Source organism: Rana temporaria, chromosome 1 (genome assembly GCF_905171775.1).
Source record: "Rana temporaria chromosome 1, aRanTem1.1, whole genome shotgun sequence".
NCBI classification, from domain to species: domain Eukaryota; kingdom Metazoa; phylum Chordata; class Amphibia; order Anura; family Ranidae; genus Rana; species Rana temporaria.
In genome coordinates this window covers 123,934,473-123,955,913 of record NC_053489.1, presented here as the reverse complement: position 1 = coordinate 123,955,913, position 21,441 = coordinate 123,934,473, and the positions used below count along the sequence as shown (strand labels likewise).

Genomic DNA, 21,441 nt, shown 5'->3' with positions numbered 1-21,441 from the left:
TGACCAGCAGCAGAGGACTAGAAGCTGAACTGGACCTCCTGTAAGTCAGCATACGTCTTGATTAACTGCTGCACTAGGGTTGTCCCGATACCATTTTTTTAAGACCGAGTACAAGTACTGATACTTTTTTTCAAGTACTCGCCGATACCGAATACCGATACTTTTTTAATGCCATGTGACAATTTGACTAATGGGCACTGATAGGTGGCACTGACAGATGGCACTGACAGCCACTGACAGATGGATAGCACTGACAGATGGATGGCACTTATGGGCACTGATAGATGGCACTGATAGGCAGCACTTATGGGCACTGAAAGGCAGTATGTATGGGCACTGAAAGGCTGCACTGATAGATGAAACTAATGTCATTTATGGGCACTGATGGGCACTGAAATGCAGCACTGATTGGCAATTGAATTATAAATGACATGAATGACATGAATGATGAGAGGAGAGGAAGGATTTTGCAATGTTATATGGCATATAACTTGTCATGTCATTTAACTTCTAATAAGTATGCTGCGACGCCCATATTGGTACACCTTGCATTTGGCTGCAGTAAGCCAGCAGCGGACATCTTGTTACACCCAGCCCAAACTATATGGGCTGGGTGTAACAAGATGTCCGCTGCTGGCTTACTGCAGCCGAGTGCAGGATGTACCAAGATGGGTGTCGTGAAGTTTACCCTCTGACGGGGACACGGAACGTCACTTCCTGTACTGAATGTGACATCTCCAGAAGGAATATGTTTTTGGAAGGTATATGCGGCAGCGCCCTGCAGCCCTGCCCCGGCCAGCTTACCCTTGTGATCCACTGATGCCAGACCGATCTCCGATCCGCCCTCTCCGTCCACCGACTTCCGGTTCCAGGTATCGCATCTGCCATCGGGAGCATTTGTGTACTAGTATTGGTATCGGGACAACCCTACTACTAGGTATAGGACATGTGCCAAGAATAGGTATATGTGTGAGTTTTTTCCAGATGAGGGGTAGCCAGCAGTTTAGTGCTGTTGTCACATGCGATATTGCTGAGATAAAGATGGTGTAGGGTCACCACCTCTTTGCATGGGCCTGAAGAGGTGGTAGCTGCTCTGTGTCCTTATAGTATGTACATTCTGAGAAAGTAAGGGCAGATGTGCACTGACTTTAGATTGTGTGGCCTGGCTACTGCTTTGTGCTGCAGAAACTGCTTGCCTCCTACCTCCTCTTTTGCAGAACCTCTTATTTAAGGGCAACATTTTTCATAAAGTGGACTATCCAAATTTCATGACAGCGAGGGCAATAAAGGGAATAAATATGTGGTGGTTGGATGCATAGCACTTTACTGCACATTTATGTGGTGATGTATTCCACACAAAGGCTAGCTTTACCTGTGTTGGGGAGAGAGAGGTGCCACATAGTGTAGCAAGATTTATTGCATGAAAAAATAAATAAAAACCTTGGTAATACACTGACAGGCATAAAACCAGCTCGATGTAAGGCCATCAAAGAAAAGTCCAGTCCTGTCTGGAGCCGCTGAGAGCACAAATGTGCTGCTGGTACAGGATTCAGAGAAGCCGCTGCGGCAGATTCGGACAAGCTGTCAAGGGACTTGTCAAGTGCCAATACTCTGTACCCAATCAGGAATGTGTTTCGGGGGCAAAGCAATGCCTACTGCGTCAATCTGAAAAGCTTTGCCTGTTTCCGCAAGAACTATGCGCTGGTGACCCTGAATAAAAAAAAAAAGGCCCTAGCAAAATAAAATATACGGTACCTCCTATCAAAAATTAAACCTTTACACATATTTAAGCTAGCACAAAATATGGAAAACATGAAAAATATAAACGAAAAGAAAACTAATATATAAAAGAAAAAACAAACAACAACAAAAAAAAAAAAGACTACAGTGAGCTGCCCAGCAGCAGAGTTCTAAAAGGGACAATTAAACTTTCAACACAATCAGGCAGTAAACATGAACATGTAGCCCATCACACTCAACAATAATTTAGTGTAATATACCACACTACTCTTACTACAGTGCCTTGAAAAAGTATTCATACCCCTTAAAATTTGCCACATTTTGTCACGTTACAACCAAAAATGTAAATATATTTTATTAGGATTTTATGTGATAGACCAACACAAAGTGGCACATTGTGAAGTGGAAGGAAAATGATAAATGGTTCTCAAATCGTTTACAAATAAATATGTGAAAAGTGTGGTGTTCATTTGTATTCATCTCCCCTGAGTCAATACTTTGTAGAACCTTTCACGGCATTTACAGCTGCAAGTATTTTTGGGGATGTTTCTACCACCATTGTACATCTAGAGAGTGAAATTGTTGCCCATTCTTCTTTGCAAAATAGCTCAAGATCTTGCAGGTTAGATGGAGAGCATCTGCGAACAGCAATTTTCAAGTCTTGCCACAGATTCTCAATTGGATCTAGGTCTGGACTTTGACTGGGCCATTCTAACACATGAATATGCTTGGATTTAAACCATTCCATTGTAACTCTGGATGTATGTTTAGGGTAATTGTCCTGCTGGAAGGTGAACCTCCGCCTTAGTCTCAAGTCTTTTGCAGACTCTAAGGCCCCGTACACACCATAGAATCTATCCGCAGATAAATCCCATCGAATGGGTTTCAGCGGATAGATTCTATGGTGTGTACACTCCGGCGGATATTTATCCGCGGATAAATCTCCCCTGGGATGGATTTTCAGCAGATGAATATTTGCTGACATGCTCAACAAATCCATCTGCTGAAGTCCATCCCAACGGATGGATCCGCTCGTCTGTACAGACTCACCGGATCCATCCGTCCAAAGGGATTCCCCGCACGCGTCGTAATGATTTGACGCATGCGTGGAATTCCTTATATGACAGCGTCGCGCCCGTCGCCGCGTCATAATCGCGGCGACGGCGCGACACGTCATCGCCAGAGGATTTCGGCGCGGATTTCAATGCGATGGTGTGTACACGCCATTGCATAGAAATCTGCTGAAATCCTCGAGAGGATTTATCCGCGGATACGGTCCGCTGGACCGTATCCGCGGATAAATCCTCTCGTGTGTATGGGGCCTTAGGCTGCGTACACACGGTCGATCCATCTGATGAGAATGGTCCGACGGACCGTTTTCATCGGTTCACCGCTGACGCAGACTGATGGTCTGATGTGCATACACACCATCAGTTCAAAAACCGATCGGGTCAGAATGCGGTGACGTAAAACACACGACGTGCTGAAAAAAACAAAGTTCAATGCTTCCAAGCATGTGTCGACTTGATTCTGAGCATGCGCGGGTTTTGAACCAATGCTTTTGTGTACTAACCATCGGTTTGGAGCGATGGTCAGCCGTCCATCGGTTCGATTTTAAAGCAAGTTCTAAAACTTTGGTCTGAAGGACAAAAGTCCGATGGGCCGTACACACGGACGGTTTGGACCGATGAAACTGAACTTCAGCCCGTTTTCATCGGTTTGGACCGGTCGTGTGTACGCGGCCTCACAGGTTTTCTTCTTAAGGCCCGTACACACGGTCAGACTTTTTGCCAACAAACTTAAAAATCTGCAAGTTTTCCAATTTGTCCGATCGTGTGTACGTTCCATCGGACCAACCTTTTCGGGTTTCATCCGACAAAAAGTTTGGTCTGCAAACGGACAAACTTTACGTCAACAAAAGTCCGATGGTGCCTAGTCCGACCGTGTGTACAGCAAGCCTTTTGTACAAAGTGCAAATACGCATGCTCAGAATCAATGTTAAAATCAACCAACAATAGCAGAAGTTAACCAAAGGGTGGCGGTAAAGAGCAGAAAAGAGCAGAAAAACCATGTGATGTTGGGAAAGTTTTAGAAAAGTTTGTAGAAAAGTCCGAGCGTGTGTATGCTATGGGTGTGACCGGACAACTCCCTTGGGACAAAAATCCAAGGGAAAGTTTGTTTGTTGTCTGACCGTGTGTACGAGGCTTAAGATTGCCCTGTATTTGGTTCCATCCATCTTCCCATCAACTCTGACCAGCTACCCTGTCCCTGCTGAAGAAAAGCATCCCCATAACATGATGCTGCCACCACCATGTTTTACGGGAGGGGGGGGGGGGGGCGGGGTAATGTGTTCAGGGTCATGTGCAATGTTTGTTTTCTGCCACACATAGCGTTTTGCTTTTAGGCCAAAAAGTAAAATTCTGACCAGAGCGCCTTCTTCCACATGTTTGCTGTGTCCCCCACATGGCTTCTCGCAAGCTGCAAACATTACTTCTTATGGCTTTCTTCTTGACACTCTTCCAAAAAGGCCAGATTTGTGAAGTGCACAACTAATGCCGCGTACACACGACCGTTTTCCATGGCGTAAAAAATTAATTAACTTCCCCTTTATAGTGCCGTTGTATGTGTTGTATGTCACCGTGCTTTGCTAGAGCATTTTTTTTTTCACGATCGTGTGTAGGCAAGGCAGGCTTGACAAGAATCGGGTTGAAAAAGATGTCGTTTTCTATAGACCATTAAAAATGGTCGTGTGTACGTGGAATTATAGTTGTCTTGTGGACAGATTCTCCCACCTGAGCTGTGGATCTCTGCAGCTCCTCCAGAGTTATCATGGGACTCCTGGCTGCTTCTCTGATTAATGCTCTTCTTGCCCCGTCTGTCAGTTTAGATTGACGGCCATGTCTTGGTAGATTTGCAGTTGTGCCATACACTTTCCATTTTCGTATGATGGATTGAACAGTGCTCTATGAGATGTTCAAAGCTTGGGATATTTATTTATAACCCAACCCTGCTTTAAACTTCTCCACAACGTAATCCCTGACCTGTCTGGTGTGTTCCTTGGCCTTCATGATGCTGTTTGTTCACTAAGATTCTCTAACAAACCTCTGAGAGCTTCATAGCACAGCTGTATGTATGCTGAGATTAAATTGCACACAGGTGGACTCTATTTACCAATTCGGTGACTTCTGAGGCAATTGGTTCCACTAGGTTTTAGTTACAGGTATCAGAGTAAAGGGGGCTGAATACAAATGCACGCCACACTTTTCAGATATTTATTTGTAAAACATTTTGAAAGCCATTTATCATTTTCCTTCCGCTTCACAATTATGTGCCACTTTGTGTTGGTCTATCACATAATATCCCAATAACCTACATTTATGTTTTTGGTTGTATCATGACGAAATGTGAACACACATTAGCTGCTGGAAATCCATAATTTCCACAATATTTTGCTCAAACTGCACATTTTTAACCCACTGAATCTGCTACAAAACCATAGTAATGGCAAACTCAAACTTACATTGGCCCAGCTTGGTTACCTGTCCATCCTTGAGTTATATTAAGAGGACTGCTGGGGATGCTAAAATTCACTCTTGTTTATGATATCATCTGCACCACCACTACCGCTTGTCCAATCAAAGAACACCTTGCAGTATATTCTTTGAAGAAAATACAAGACAATTGCTGAATGGTGAAGGTACAAGAGAGAGTAGCTCCCTGTGTTCAGTGTACAGACAGCAAGTTGCTCCAGTAGCACTCAGGACAAGACAGAACTGACTGTATGTAGCACAGAATACTGCAGTGAATTTCAGCATGTGACCTATGAATAAATTACCTGTAATCAGGGGCGTATTTACCACGAGGCAAGCAAGGCACTTGCCTAGGGTGGCATTTTTTTTACAGGGGCGACACCTGTACCGGACCCCGGTATCGTAGGTCGGCTCTCTTATAATAGCAATCAGAGTGGCTCTCCCATCCCACCAGGAATGACTTTGCTCGGCTATTTGTAACAGTAAACCCGAAGCAATGACATGATATCACTTCTGTATTACACAGGAACCTTTAGTGCCAGTTTTTAAAAAAAACTAAAGCATTCAAAAACACTGATCTTGGTGTTTTAAATGCTTTTAAGGGCAGAGGAGGGATTTGGGGTCTTATAAACCTTAGATCTCTCCATAAAGAGGACCTGTCACATGCCTATTGCTGTCACAAGGATGTTTACATTCCTTGTGACAGCAATGTAAGTATAAAAAAAATAATTAAGCAGTGAAAAATAAATAAATGAATAATTTAAACAAAAAAATGTAAAGTGCCCCCGTCCTCCCATGTTCGAAACGCAAAGATGAACACGCGTGTCTGTCCCGCACACACGCAAACATCGATCGTCCCACACATGTGAGGTTTCACCGCGAACGTCAGCTCATGGGCAGTAGATTTAGCACCAAACCTCCTCTGTAAATCCAAGGTGGTAACCTGTAAAGGCTTTTAAATTGTCGTCTATGGATAGTAAAATGCATGTTGTTCGTCGCCGTTGCACGGGTGTGCGTAATTTTAAAGCAGCTGGGGTGGGACAAATTTAGATGGGGGACATGCAAATGTTTTTAGTCTTGCCCAGGGCAGCACAAAACCTAAATGCACCACTGCCTGTAACCGGTTTAGCCCAATGTAAGTTTAAAAAACTGATCCTTTCTGGAATTTTGGGTTTAATTCTTCAACTAAAGGAAATCAGGAAGTTCGGTTTCCAGCAGAGCAACCAGGTTTGTTAGTATAGTTTCCCAATTAAATGATTGTTATTAAACAGGCTTTATATAACGCCAACAGTTTGGTGTTAAAAGTACAGTACAGCAACAATACCATTTAGTACAAGAAGGTTATGTATTGTATCCCAGGTCTTTGGGATGTCTAACAATGCATGATTTCCAGTTCAGGGAATCACAGGTAATTAATGTGCTTATTAACACTGTTGTGTAATTCCCTGGAAGCGTGGGCACTGAGCAGCGGTAATGGTTCCTAAAGATTGGAGCTATTGTAGAAACACTGTGACAGAGCATCCTTCTGTTATCAATAAAATGGAGAGGGCTGGTAAACCCCTTGGCAATGTAGGTTAATTTCATGCACAGAAAATGTGTCACAGGAAACAAGAAAAGTAAAATATGCCAGTTCTGGCAGTTAATCATGTTCATGTACAGACAGAAGGTTAATACAGAACAGTCTCATTTATAAGTCTTTATTCCTGATCCTTTCTACAGAGATCTTAGCCTGCCATCTAGTGGTTAAATATCAAATTGCAACACAGTCAATAAGGATAACTTTCATGTTAGTATATGTGATTCAAAGATTGTGTAAACATTTAGTACATTGTAGATTACTACTTATAATACTACATCTAACAACAATAACTTAGGCATATGCTTAATTTATTTCTGATCAGGACTGAACATGTTAATGGTGATATGCCCCATTTTTGCCTCTTTTATACATATTGGAATTATACTGAATGAAAACAAACTTGGGTGTATGGTAAGCTAGATTCCGGAGTGGTGTCTTATTCTTGGGCACTTTTAGTATTTGGAAGAAAACTTAGCTCAATGTGTGTTAGAGAAAAAAATGTTAGAGGTTAGAGAAGGTTAGAGAAAATCAGCAGACCTGAAATAAAAATAAATAAAAAAAAGACAAAAATTTTGAAAATATAATTTTATTAAAAATAAAACTAATGACTATATTTGGTAAATACTGTGGGGGTTAATATACTAAAGGCAAAACGACTGTGCAGTTTTCAAAGTGCAGTTGCATTCTGCAAGTGAAGTTTCTCCAGAACTTGGTAAATGAGATAACGTTTCACTTTGCAAAGAGTAACCAATCACATGCAAGAAAAAAACAGCATTTTTGCTTGCACATGATTGGATAAGGGAATGTCTTATGTTGGTACTTTGATGCTAATTACAGTTGTTATGGCAGCAGCTTTTTCGGGAACGGCGTGCATTTCTCTTTTAAAAAAAAAATTGGTCTCTGCGGCGGATTCGCCGCAAGATCCCTTTTATCAGTGGCGGGAGAGGTGAACACCCCCCTCCCGCCGCGCTCTGGTCGTTTACGTCGCTTACTGGAGCTGTCTGTAGCAGCGGAGATGATTGCGTCCTGTCACCTAACTGCCTGGATGCTGAGTGAGGGGAAGACGCCCCGGCTGTCAAACATCAATTCCGCCCAATGCTCTTAAAGTAGAAGAAAAAAAATGCATTATTGTGTAAATATGAGATCTGAGCTCATTTTGACCCCAGATCTCATATTTAAAAGGTCCTGGCATGCTTTTTTCTATTACAAGGGATGTTTACATTCCTTGTAATAGGAATAAAAGTGACCCAAATACATTTTCTTTTTTTAAAGCTGATGTCTGCCGTAAAAAAAATATTAAAAGCCAGCAGCTACAAATACTGCAGCTGCTGACTTTTAATATTAGGACACTTACCTGTCCTGGAGTCCAGTGATGTCGGCAGCAGAAGACGAGCGATTGCTTGTCTCTCGGCTGCCCCCAATGCCATCATGGGTGAGGGAATTCGGGAAGTGAAGTGTTGCGGCTTCACTTCCCGGTTCCCTACTGAGCATGCGTGAGCAGCGCTGCGTGTCTTTCACTGGTCACCGTTGTGTTCTGGGAGCTGTGTGTTTCTCAGAACACAACGGGGGGCGGGTTGGACCGGGAAGTAACGCACTACCCGCAGTCTATCCGCAGACTGTATGCACGGAAGTGGGTGCAAATAGCTGTCTTAGACAGGTATCTGCACCCCTCTTCCCCCTGAAAGGTGCCAATTGTGGCACCGGAGAGAGGGAGGAATCCAATGAACGGAAGTTCCACTTTAGGGTGGAGCTCCGTTTTAAGACGGTGTCAAAATAAAAAATAAATGAGAAAAAAAAAAAATGTAAAGTCCCGGCGAGCTCGCGTGTAGAAGGGAACGCATACGTATATGAAAACGGTGTTCAAACCACACATGTGAGGTATCGCCACGATCTTTAGAGCGAGAGCAATAATTCTAGCCCTAGACCTCTTCTGTAACTCAAAACTGGTAACCTGTAGACATTTTTAAACGTCCCCTTTGGAGATTTTTAAGGGTAAAAGTATGTCGCCATTCCACGAGCGGGTGCAATTTTGAAGCGTGACATGTTGGGTATCAAATTACTCGACGTAACATTATCTTTCACAATATAAAAAAAATGGGCAAACTTTACTGTTGTCTTTTTTTTTATTCAAAAAAGTGTATTTGTAAGACCTCTGCGCAAATACGGTGTGAAAGTATTGCAACGACCACCCTTTATTCTCTAGGGTGTAAGAAAAGAAAATAATTTTGGGGTTCTAAGTAATTTTCTAGCAAAAAAAAAAAGATAATTTTAACTTGTAAACACTCTGAAGTATTTTTGCCATCTGTATTATAACTTTCTAAAACCTGTCTGTTTGATGTATATATAAAAAAACTACCTACAGACTTTGTACATCACGTATATGGAATGCAATGTTTGTACTGCTGTTGCAGCCAATAAACCTGTCTGATAAAACAAGGCTAGGGGTTACCAGTAGTTTATTTAATAAGTTTATGATATAATCTCCCACCTACTTAATTTACAGTGCACTGATTTTCAAGGAAATTTTCCCATTTAAAATATGTATTACATTACCAAGGTAATAAAGGTAGCACAGCTGTTATTCCAGGAGCAGCATGTTGAATTACATTCTTGGACTGAAAAAAATGATGCTACTGTGAAATCTAGTACAATAGGTCAATTACAAGTATGAAACAAAAGAGCAGCCTCCTAGCACCTAGTAAGAGGGGGATTGATGATCTTTCTTCATTGGTTTCAGAGTTTCTTATAGTGGTTGTAAACTCAGACATATACCCAATGAAGTGACTGGCCTCAGGGTATACACAGAGAAAACAACCCTTCCTACATAGGTTGTACCTGTTTACCTGCAGCCCCCTCTTCTCTACTGCATTCTAAAACACACAGATCAAAGGCTGCTTCTCATCTTCAGCAGGTAGGGGGCAGAGATCTTACGTCACACACTGCACAGCACAAAGCTAAGGCCCCGTACACACGACCGAACATGTCTGCTGAAACTGGTCCGCGGACATGTGTACGGCCGATCGGACAGGATTCCAGCGTACAGTTGCCCACCAGACCGTTTTCGAGCGGACAAATGTTTCTAAACTTGCTTAGAAACATGCCCGCTGGAATCCTGTCCGTCGGACATGTTCTGTCGTCTGTACAGACTTACCGTACATGTCCGAGCGGCCGCCATCCCTCGCATGCGTCGAATGACTTCCACGCATGCGTGGAAGCATTGACCTTTCAGCGTCGCGCACGTCGCCGCGTCATCGGTGATCGGTGCTTGTAAGTCTCCCACACACGATCACGGCTGACTGTCCCCATATCCTCCTCCAGCCCACCTCCGTTGTTGCTGTCCCCCTCTGTGTCCCCCTCCATGCTGCTGTCCCCCTCCATTCTCCTTCGTGTCCCCCTCAATGCTGCTGTCACTCTCTGTTCTCCTTTGTGTCCTTCTCCATGCTGCTGTCCCCCTCCATTCTCCTCCGTGTCCCCCTCCATTCTCCTCCATGTCCCCCTTCCATGCTGCTGTCCCCCTCTCTTCTCTTCTGTGTCCCCCTCCATGCTGCTGTCTCCCTCTTCGTGTCCCCCTCCATGCTGCTGTTACTCTCCGTTCTCCTCTGTGTCCTTCTCCATGCTGCTGTTCTCCACCGTGTCCCCCTTCGTTCTTCTCTGTGTCCCCCTCCATGCTGCTGTCTCCCTCCATGTCCCCCTCCATGCTGCTGTCTCCCTCCGTGTCCCCCTCCATGCTGCTGTTCCCCTCCGTTCTCTTCCTCCACCTCCTCGATCTGTCAGGATGGAGAGCGTAGATAGGAACCGGTAAATCCAGCTCTTTACTGTTCTGAATATACAGAGTCAGTGATTACTGACTCTGTCCATTCACATAACTGAAACATCGTAAACTGTGTTTACAATGTTTCAGTTTATGAATGGAGAGGAGCCGCTGTCTTCTCCCCATTCATTTTCAACACAGCTGAGGCTGCTGAGAAAGGGACTGGGGAATCTGTGTCCCTAGTCCATTTCCCTGTCTCAATGGAGAGATGTCAGGGGTCTGTTAAAGGGGTTGTAAATAAAAAAATATAAAAAATTAAAAAATAACAAACATGTTATACTTACCTCCACTGTGCAGCTCGTTTTGCACAGAGTGGCCCCGATCCATGTCTTCTGGGGTCCCTCGGCGGCTGTCTCTGGTCCTCCCTGCAAGAACTCCACACATTTATGTGAGCTCCCATTGTGTAAAAGTCCTTGCGGGCGCGCTCCTGTGATACCATATATCACTCGGCCCCACCCTTCGGCGCGCCGCGTCATTGGATGTGATTGACAGCAGCGCCAGCCATAGAATGCATTAAGATGAAAAAGCTTTTACGTTTACAACCCCTTTAAGACCCCTGATGTCTTACCAAAGCCCCCCAACAGGGCTGATAAAAAAAAAGAAGAATTGCAATAAATAATAAAAACATTTATTGTAAAAAAGAATAAAAAATAAAATTAAAAACAACACTGACACTGTCCACCCCCCTCCCCCCTTAAAAAAATAAAGCATTATGACGCATGTGCCACTGTCACATGAGATTTAAAAAAGTAGCGGTAATCGGTATCGGCGAGTACTTAAAAAAGTGGTATTGGGACAACCCTAGTATTTTCCAATGTATATAGATCCTGTAATGGTTACTGAGCAGTAATTTATTATATTACAGTGATTTATACTGTATATGGCTTATGTAATCTTGTGTGCATTGCATCCTTTGCTACTATACTGTCTATAATTATATGCCATCACAATATGCAGTCCATTATGCTATTTCTAGAATTTTTTTTTTTTACTTCATACATAAAGTGGCCATATTTAAATCATGTTTCCATTTTTTTGCATTTTATCTTTTGTCACTCCTAAAACATTATTTTCAATGCTTTTGATGTCCACATTTATGTAGTGTATTCAGTTTATATTATTTTGTAAACTACAAATTTGTTGTGTACTTACCTTTACATTGCATAAAACAACTGATCTTATTAATCAGCATGCATGTGTCTTGCTGATTTTCTTGCTTCTAGGCATAATGGGGGAAAGATGGTACCGTAGTAATATAATGTGTGTCATATGCAGAGTTTCTTCAAACACTATTTACTGGAAAATACAATTTATAGGCAGTTTTTTTGATCTAGCTTTAGCAGTACTTTCTTTTTCAATGAACCAGAAGAAGCATGCTGAAGGATAAATCAGATTGAAGTCAGAAGGCCTAAATTGTCTAACTTGTCTGTTATCTGCTTGTACCTTCCAAAACACTCTTTACATGTAGGCATGTGAAAGTATATAGACTTTCCACCTGTAAAGGGCATGAGGCATAGCTGTCTAAGTTGACAGTTGAAGAACTGGATCAGTTGATGCATTGCAGAAATTTTTTCTTGTTTGTGTTTCTAAAAGTCATTTTTGTTGACCGTCGTGGTTTTGTTTCTTTCAGGGACAAGTGATCCATATGTCAAATTCAAGATTGGAGGAAAGGAAGTTTTTCGAAGTAAAACAATACACAAGAACCTTAACCCTGTTTGGGAAGAAAAAGTTTCTCTGCTGATTGACAATCTGAAGGAACCTCTATATGTCAAGGTAGGACGTTATGTTACTAAGCTGTCAGAAAATATTTTGAAATATTGTTTTGGCTTGGACAGCCTAAAGGTGGCCACAGGCATGTAAGGGTGTAAGACGCCTCGTCACTGCCTGTTTATGAAGGAACATTAGTCATGGCAAACCAGAGAAGGTTGGGGCAGAAGGCATCTGCTCTGCAGCAAACAAAAGGTGGAGTTGTAACTGGTGTTCTGCTCTATTAAAAGTACTGTATATCGAAAGTCAAAACTTATTTTTTACATTATTTAATGGTTATTACCCCTGTCAATTTACTTTCACTTTCTGTTTTAGAGTCATGGCAGTGAAAGGAAAACTTACCAACGTTAGGTAATTCCCCTCATAGTGGTCACTGGAACAAGTGTCTCCATTGGAAGATTACCTCTCTGTTCCTGTTCTAGTAACCGTGGGGATGATAGTCAGGACAAGAGAGAGTGCTTTACCCAACGAGGACAGCAACACATACCTCCCAACATTTGAAAAGTCCACTGCGGGACAGTTGTTGAGCGGGGGGGGGATCGAAGTTGCTGAGGGGGGGGGGGGCTGGGGGATACGAAGTTGTTGAGCGGGGGGGTGGAGGTTGTTGGGGGGGGGGGCGGACAAAGTGGATGCCTCTCACCTTAGCAGAGAATGTCTCCTCAGCAGTCATCGACACGCGCCGCTACGGTTCCTCCTCCAGCAGTGCTGTCCATTCTGCTACGCCCGCCTCCTTCAATAGTACAGCTGCCGTTCAGCTCCGCCCGCCTCCTCCTATAGTACAGCTGCCATTCAGCTCCGGCCACCTCCTCCTATAGGCTGCTATTCAGCTCCACCCGCCTCCTCCAGCAGTACTACCCATTCAGCTCCGCCCGCCTCCTCCTACAGTACTGAGCGGGGGGAGCTCGGATCCTCTCAGTGCGGGAAATTTAACCCCTTTGCGAGACTGCGGGAATATGCAGTCAGTGCAGGATAATCCTGCAGAATCCGTGCTTGTTGGGAGGTATGGCAACACCAGTAAAACCTAATAAAGATTTGATTCCCTAAACCCTCTATCCTAAACTGCAAAGACGTTATGAGTTTATAGACACACTTTAAGAAAATAGGAGCATAAGAGAGATTGTCACGAGGGCCACGTACCTGAGGTGAGACCGAAGTAGTGGGGAGGCCTCCCTTGTACCTTGGGTCCTTAAAGTCTCTGGAGATGGAGACAGAGACTTGGTGGACACCGAGTGGCACGGGTGCCAGGGGTGCAGAGAACTGTGCAAGCCTTAGTCCGAAATCTGAGGTTAAGTCCGCTCTGGCAGAAGGGTTAATCAGAAGAAGAATGGTCGAGATCCAAGCCAGGGTCGGTTCTAATCTGGCAGCTGAGTACAAAATAAGCACAAAAGGGGCAGAGAAGTAGAATGGTCAAGGTACAAATCCGAGGTCAATGGCAAGCAGCAATCAAGAGTAGTCAAATAGGTTTCCAGGTCACAACAAGTTCAGACAGATCACACACTAGCACAGGAACAAGGGGGACTGAAGATAATCCAGCAATTTGGCGGTGTCTGGGCTGGGCTTATATAGGGAAGTTTGAGGTCACTTCCTGTGCGCCTCCTGTGTATTTTCCTGTCCTTTTCCATCAGGTTGAGGTCACTTCCTGTGTGCCTCCTGGGCATTTTCTTGCCTTTTTCCATCAGGTCTTCTGCGCAGGTGCAGGTTGGCGCACTGAGGCGTCTTTAGCGCATGCTCAGTTAGCACGGATTTCCTCTTGCGGCAACGCACCATTGGTGCATGCGTAGTAAGCCCTGGACTCTTACAGAGATACCCTACTAATGCTGAAATAGTTAAATAAATGGCTGTTATATAGATTCACTAACTTTAGTTTTCTCTGAATAAAAACAAGTGTGCAGATCAGTAATCCTGACAGAACTTTGACTTTGCTTGTTGCATGCTTGTTCCCATGCTGTGCCTCAGAAAGTATTGAAACTAGAGAAAGCCAGGCTATAGCCTTCAGAAGAGGGTGACCCATGTTTTTGCTGTATCTTATGTCCTTATGTACCTTTTGTATAAAGTTTTTATTTTTGAGACTGAGCAGGCACCTGGTTTTGACAGGTACCCACTCCCATTTATGCTCATATCTCCAGTCCATTCAAGTGGAAGTTGCCCCCCCCCCCCTTTGCCCACAACTTTCTGGGACACGTCACAGGTCCCAGAAGGCTGTTGGAACATTTATAAAGAGCAGTGCAGTGTGACGCTGCAAGGAGTCACAACAGGCATCTCCACACTTGACACGGCAGTGCCAGGGACCCGAAGACCGTTAATATATTTAGCATCTTTCTTTGGCTTAGATCACACTGGCTGCAGGGGGGCGGAAAAAACAGGTGGTTGATTTGCATTTTTATGGCCCCCGACCACCCACTTCCATATATACATGGCACATGAAGTGGTGAGTTCAGATTGCCGAAGCAAAGCATTGCGGTGCAGCAATTGTAACTCAGCAAGTTGAGTTTCAGCAAGTGACACCGCCTGTTAAACTTACCAATTGAAGTCAATGGGACCAGGCTGCAACTGCATGCCAAGTGCAGCTGTTGCTGCATGGTAGTTCAATGTAAACTCCCAATTGGGATAGAAAAGATCCCCCTAGGGCTCGATAAACAGAGTATTGCCACCCGCACGCCTGTAAACTGGCTATCAACCACGGCTTTAAAAGCAAGCCACTGCGGATCCCTTCTGAGAGAGTGGTAAAGTCCACCATTAGTGTGAAAGATGCCTTTAGATGTGTAGACGTTTAGTCACCAGTGTCAGCCAAGCCCTATTGTTCGGTGAAAAGAAAAAACGCCAAAAGCCACACACACACACAAGTCAGGATGATTGGACATTTGAATTTGACTGTTTGATATCCAAGCAGATACACATATCTGTAAACCTCAAACACATATCTGTAAACTTTCTCAGCAGATAATGTCCCTGTATGGTCACATCTCTCTAATTACTAACTGCTATCCAACACTGTATTTTCAGTGACAACATTTTATCCTATGAATGTAAAGTGTTGTTTAAAGGGGTTGTAAAGGTAAAAAAAAAAATCCCTAAATGGCTTCCTTTACCTTAGTGCAGTCCTCCTTCACTTACCTCATCCTTCCATTTTGCTTTTAAATGTCCTTATTTCTTCTGAGAAATCCTCACTTCCTGTTCTTCTGTCTGTAACTCCACACAGTAATGCAAGGCTTTCTCCCTGGTGTGGAGAAAGCCTCTTGAGGGGGGAGGGGGCGAACAGGAGGGTCAGGACGCCCACTAACACACAGCTCCTTTCTCTATCTGCAAAGTAGAGAGTGTCCTGACTTGCCTGCTCGCCCCTCCCCCCTCAAGAGGCTTTCTCCACACCAGGGAGAAAGCCTCGCATTACGATGTAGAGTTACAGACAGAAGAACAGGAAGTGAGCATTTCTCAGAAGAAATAAGGACATTTAAAAGCAAAATTGAAGGATGAGGTAAGTGAAGGAGGACTGCACTAAGGTAAAGGAAGCTATTTAGGGATTTTTTATTTTTATTTTACAACCCCTTTAATCTTTATTTATGTTATGCCTCTGCACTCCTCTCCAGAACGCCCCTTCCCATGTTTATCGGTGTTTCTTACACTGACTGTATAACATATAATTGTGCTTGAAAGTTTGCCTACCCTTGGAGAATTGGTAAAATATGTGCCATTTTTAAAGGTGATTGTAGCCGTATTAGTGAACTTGCGCCAGAAACAATTGAGTACTGTCCGTAATACTTTTTTATTTGCACCAACATACAATTTTTCAGGACGAGATTTCAAGGTATGTCCCTTTCTTCAAGGTCCCAGCAATACTATGTACAGTGCAGGGTATGCAAACTTTTGAGCACAACTGTACAACTGAAGGCTGTCAGATCATTTGATATTATTGCTCCCATCCAGTACACATCAGAGCATTCTCTGGTCCTGGAGAAATAGCCTTGGCGGGTGGAAGCAGCATAGAGTATATACTCAAAAGCTTTTTCGTTAGATACACCTTGCTAGTATCTGGTTGGACCCCCTTTTGCCTTCAGAACTGCCTTAATTCTTCATGACATAGATTCAACAAGGAATTGGTAACATTCCTGACATTTTGGTCCATATTGACATGATAGCATTTCACAGTCATAGCAGATTTGTTGGCTGCAAATCCATGATGCAAATCTCCCGTTCCACCAAATCCCAAATGTGCTCTATTAGATTGAGATCTGGTGACGGTGGAGGCCATTGGAGTACAGTGACCTCATTGTCATGTTCAATAAACCAGTGGTGAGATGATCTGAACTTTGTGACATGGTGCATTATCCTGTTGGAAGTAGGCATCAGAAGATGGGTACACTGTAGTCATAAAGGGATGAAAATGGTCAGCAGCAACACTCAGGTAGGCCGAGGCATTTAAACGATGCTCACTTGGTACTAAGGGGCCCAAAGTGTGCCCAAAAAATATCCCCCACACCAGTACACCACCACCAGCCTGAACCATTGATACAGGGCAGGATGGATCCATGCGTTTATGTTGTTTACGCCAAATTCTGATCCTACCAACTAAATGTTGCAGCTGAAATCGAGACTCATCAGGCCAGGCAACGTTCATCTATCCATCCTCCAATCCCATCCCAACTCTATCCATTCCTCGATCCCATCACTGCTCCATCTATCCCCTGATCCCATCCCAGCTTCATCGACCATTCTGATCCCATCCCAACTTTATCCATTCCCCCAATCGCATCCTGGCTCCATCTATCCCCCAATTCCACCCCAGCTCCATTCTTCCCCCTGATCCCATCCCAGCTCCATCCATCCCCTGATTCCATCCTTCCCCCTGATCCCATACTAGCTCCATCCATCCCCTGATTCCATCCCGGCTCCATCCTTGCCTCTATCACATCACAACTCCATCCATCCCCCTGATCCCTCTTTTTCCCCTGATCCCATTCTGGCTCCATCTATACCCCTGATCCCATCCCGGCTCCATCCTCCCCCTGATCCCATCCCTGCTTCATCCTTCCCCCTATTCTCATTCCAGTTCCATCCATCCCCTTGATCCCATCCTGTCTCAATTCATCCTCCTGATCCCATCTTGACTCCATTGACCACTCTGATCCCATCCTGGGTCCATCTTTCCCCCTAAATCCATCCCAGCTCCATCCATCCCCCCACCTCAGCTCCATCCTTCTCCCCCCCACCCCAGCTCCATCCTTATTGCCCCCCCCCCAGCTCCATCTTTATTGTCCCCCATCCCAACTCCATCTTTCTTGTCCCCATCCCAGCTCCATCCTTCATGCCCCCCATTCCGTCCCTGCTCCATCCTTCTCCCCCCATCCCATCCCAGCTCCATCCACCCCCCCCCATACCATCCCAGCTCCATCCTTCTCTCCCATGCCTCCCTCCTCTACAAAAATGATATTTATTTGAGAAAGAACAATGTTGCAGCCACATGCAATCAGAAGTGGAAGGACTCAGAGTAAGCAAATGAGATGATGACAGAAACTAGTCCCCCGTGACCAGCAGCAGGGCTGAAGGAACTCTACAAAGGATCTGTGTATTCGCGAACGACTTACGCAAACAACGCAAAAAATTAAAAATTGTACGCGGGAAGGACGGCCATCTTAACATTGAGTACGCCTCAGAACAGCAGCTTTAACTATATGCCGGAAAAAGCCGAACGCAAACGACGGAAAAAAATGCGCCGGGCCGACGTACGTTCATGGATCGCCGTAAATAGCTAATTTGCATACTCGACGCAGATTTTGACGGAAACGCCACCTAGCGGCCGCTGAAAAATTGCATCTAAGATCCGAAGGCGTACGAAGACGTACGCCTGTCGGATCAAGCCGAGATGCCGTCGTATCTTGTTTTGAGGATTCAAAACAAAGATACGACGTGGGAATTTGGAAATGACGCCGGCGTATCAATAGATACGCCGGCGTAATTTCTTTGTGGATCTGCCCCAATATGTAGAGTTTTTATCATGTTGCATTTATAAGCATGTACTGTATTCATACCTTGCTTTGTTGAAAATTGATGCAATGTCTCCCTCTAGTGGCTTTCTACTTAAATACACAAAGTACACTGTATACAGGTTTCCTGGAAAAACGTTGGATATACCAGCATAGTTATCAAGGTGTTTTAATGCTATACTATAATTTTTTTACCGGCATTAGGTCCCAACGCTTAGGCACTGTTTTCTTTGATATCACTTTTTTCACTGCTTGTCTGTATATTGGATATAATACTTATCTGTGGTAAACTATTTAATTTTTTTTTTTACAAAGCAACTAATTGTTCAGCAGAATAGTATCTACGTTTAAAAAACATTATTATATATCAAAGCACAGGTGTTATGTTATAAGAGTATCCAGGGGAAATTTTTTGAGAAATATACTGTACATATGGTGTGCCAATGATAAAACATGAAGCAAAAATGTTAAAGGGGTTGTAAAGCTTCTTTTTTTATTTTCTAAATAGGTTCCTTTAAGCTGGTGCATTGTTGCGTGCCCACAATTTATAGAATAACCACTGGATAAAATTCAAACCCCTGAGATATTTTTTTTAGTGTTCCCATTGGTCAGATTTCTCCTCACTTATGCTCAGGGCTTTTTTCCAGCAGGAACGCGGGGGAACGCAGTTCCTGCACCTTCAGAACTGAATGTATGTAATGGGAAGGGGTGCTGGGGGTGTACTGGAGGGTCTATTGATGCTGGCTGCTTGGGAATCTATTGTTGGTAGAGTGGATCTATTTTTGCAGAGGAAGGGGGTCTGTTGTTGCTGGGGAGGTCTTTTGTTGGGCATGGGGGATCTATTGTTGCTGGGTCAGGCCTTATGTTGCTCGGGGTCAGTTGTTTCTAGGAGGGATTTACTGTTGAGGGAGGGGTCTTTGTTGTTGGCTGCTGAAGGGTCTATTGATGTTGGCTACTGGAGAATCTGTTGCTGGAGAAGATCTATTCTTGCAAGGGGGTGTCTATTGTTTTTGGGGAGGTCTATTGTTGCTGGCAGGGGATCTATTGTTGCTGGGGTATGTGTTATGTTGCAAGGGGGTCAGTTGTTGCTGGGAGGGATCTACTGTTGAGAGTGGGGTCTATTGTTGCTGGCTGCTGGAGGGTCTATTGATGCTGGCTGTTGGGAGTCCTTTGTTGCTGCAGTGAATCTATTGTCACTGGGGTGTCCATTGTTGCTAGATCTATTTTTGTTATCAAGTTCCATACAAAATACTTGGCACTACAAATTGGTTCTGTATTCTCTAAAAGGGGTGGTACTGGGAGGTGGGTAAGGGGTGGAGCCAAGGAACAGTGCTCGGAGGTGGGTTGGGGGTGGAGAAGAGGTGATTTAGAGGGGGGGAGTTCCTGAACCTATTCCCTGAGAAAAAAAAGCCCTGCTTATGCCGATTAGTACATTGATGTCGAGCAAATTGCAATTGTTTTTTCCTTTATTTTTTCTGTTCTGGTGACCACATTTCCCTTATTTCTTGTCTTGGTGTCACAGGTAGGGATATCTCCCCAAGTGGAATCAGACAGGGATATAACTATATCAGAATTTTACTAAACCTGTGCTGCTTGTGTTTTTTCCCCCCCAGGTGTTTGATTATGATTTCGGACTGCAGGATGATTTTATGGGCTCAGCGTTTCTTGATCTGACCACATTAGAGCTGCAAACGTAAGACTTAAGTTTCTATTTATTTACATGGTCATGTTTCTCCACACAGTACTTGATTGCTCATACCTAACACAAAGAGACAATTTAATTACATTGCACAATCTGGGATTGTGGGTGCGCTTTGTGAGAAATGTTGCACTCAGGGGCGGACTGACAACTCATGGGGCCCCCCGGGCAATGGGAGATTATGGTGCCCCCAGGCAATAGGAGAATATGGGGCCCCTAGGCAATAGATTATGGGGCCACACAGTATACACACACAATATACATACACACACAATATACATACACACAGAATACACATACATACACTGAAAAGGTACTGGAGAGGCGGGGCGGCTATAATCTTGGGATTTTTAGACCAAAAGGATGTCGGTATGGGACATTTCAGGGACAGATGTAAAAAAAGCACACATTTTTACATACTGTCCCTGGTTTTACTGAGGCTGGCAACCCTGATGGGGCCCCCTAGTGGCATGGGGCCCTGGGGCAGTGCCCGAGTGCCTGAATGGTCAGTCTGCCCATGGTTGCACTCTGTGAAGAAGATGGTTAGTGAATGCTGATGTTTTGCAGGGTTCAAAAAGAGACTTCAGACTTACATTACTATAGTGGGTGGAGGTCAGCAGATATGTCTCTGTACTTGCAGTCCTTTTAAAGTGATAAAACACAGAGAAATGTGCATGTATTATAGAAATGTATTCTGACACTTATTTTTCAGAGTTTGGCTTTACTTTTAAACTGCTTAGACTGACTTACAGGCTTACTTATAGCTCCCATTATTGCTTTTGCACTTTAAAATCACTTGTAGTCTTGCATATCACTAGCTTTTCTAATGCCTTGTACACACGAGCGGAATTTTCGACGGAAAAAGCTTTTCATCGGATATTCCGTCCATGTGTATGCCCCTTCAGACTTTTTCCGTCAGAAATTCCGACGGAATTAGATAGAGAATATGTTCTAAATTTTTCAGATGAAAAAAATGAATTTCCGTTCGTCTGGATGCAATTCCGACGGACTAAATGCACGCTCAGAATCAAGTCGACGCATGCTCGGAAGCATTGAACTTCATTTTTCTCGACTCGTCGAAGTGTTGTACGTCACATCGTTCTTGGCGGTCGGATTTTGGTGTGACCGTGTGTCTGCAAGACAGCTTGAGCGCAATTCTGGCGGAACTCCATCGGAAAAACCGTCTGAGTTTATTCCGACGGAAAAAACGGTCGTGTGTACAGGGCATGAGTTTTTATTTTGCAGTTGGTACATTTCCAGGTGTTTTTCTGTGTGTTTGTTATACCATTTGCTGCTTCCACGTGAAAAAGCTTGCTCAAATGCATCATAAAGAGTGT

The 21,441-nt window shown here is 44.0% G+C and overlaps 1 protein-coding gene across 1 annotated transcript in view; it reads left to right on the top strand.

Annotated features, from left to right (window-relative positions):
- MCTP1 (multiple C2 and transmembrane domain containing 1) overlaps positions 1–21,441 on the top strand; it is a 1,082,102-nt gene that overhangs the window by 386,834 nt on the left and 673,827 nt on the right. The window contains exons 3-4 of the mRNA XM_040342284.1: positions 12,291–12,433; positions 20,019–20,098. Of these exons, the coding sequence (XP_040198218.1) occupies positions 12,291–12,433; positions 20,019–20,098 (223 nt within the window). The remainder of the gene's footprint in view (positions 1–12,290; positions 12,434–20,018; positions 20,099–21,441) is intronic.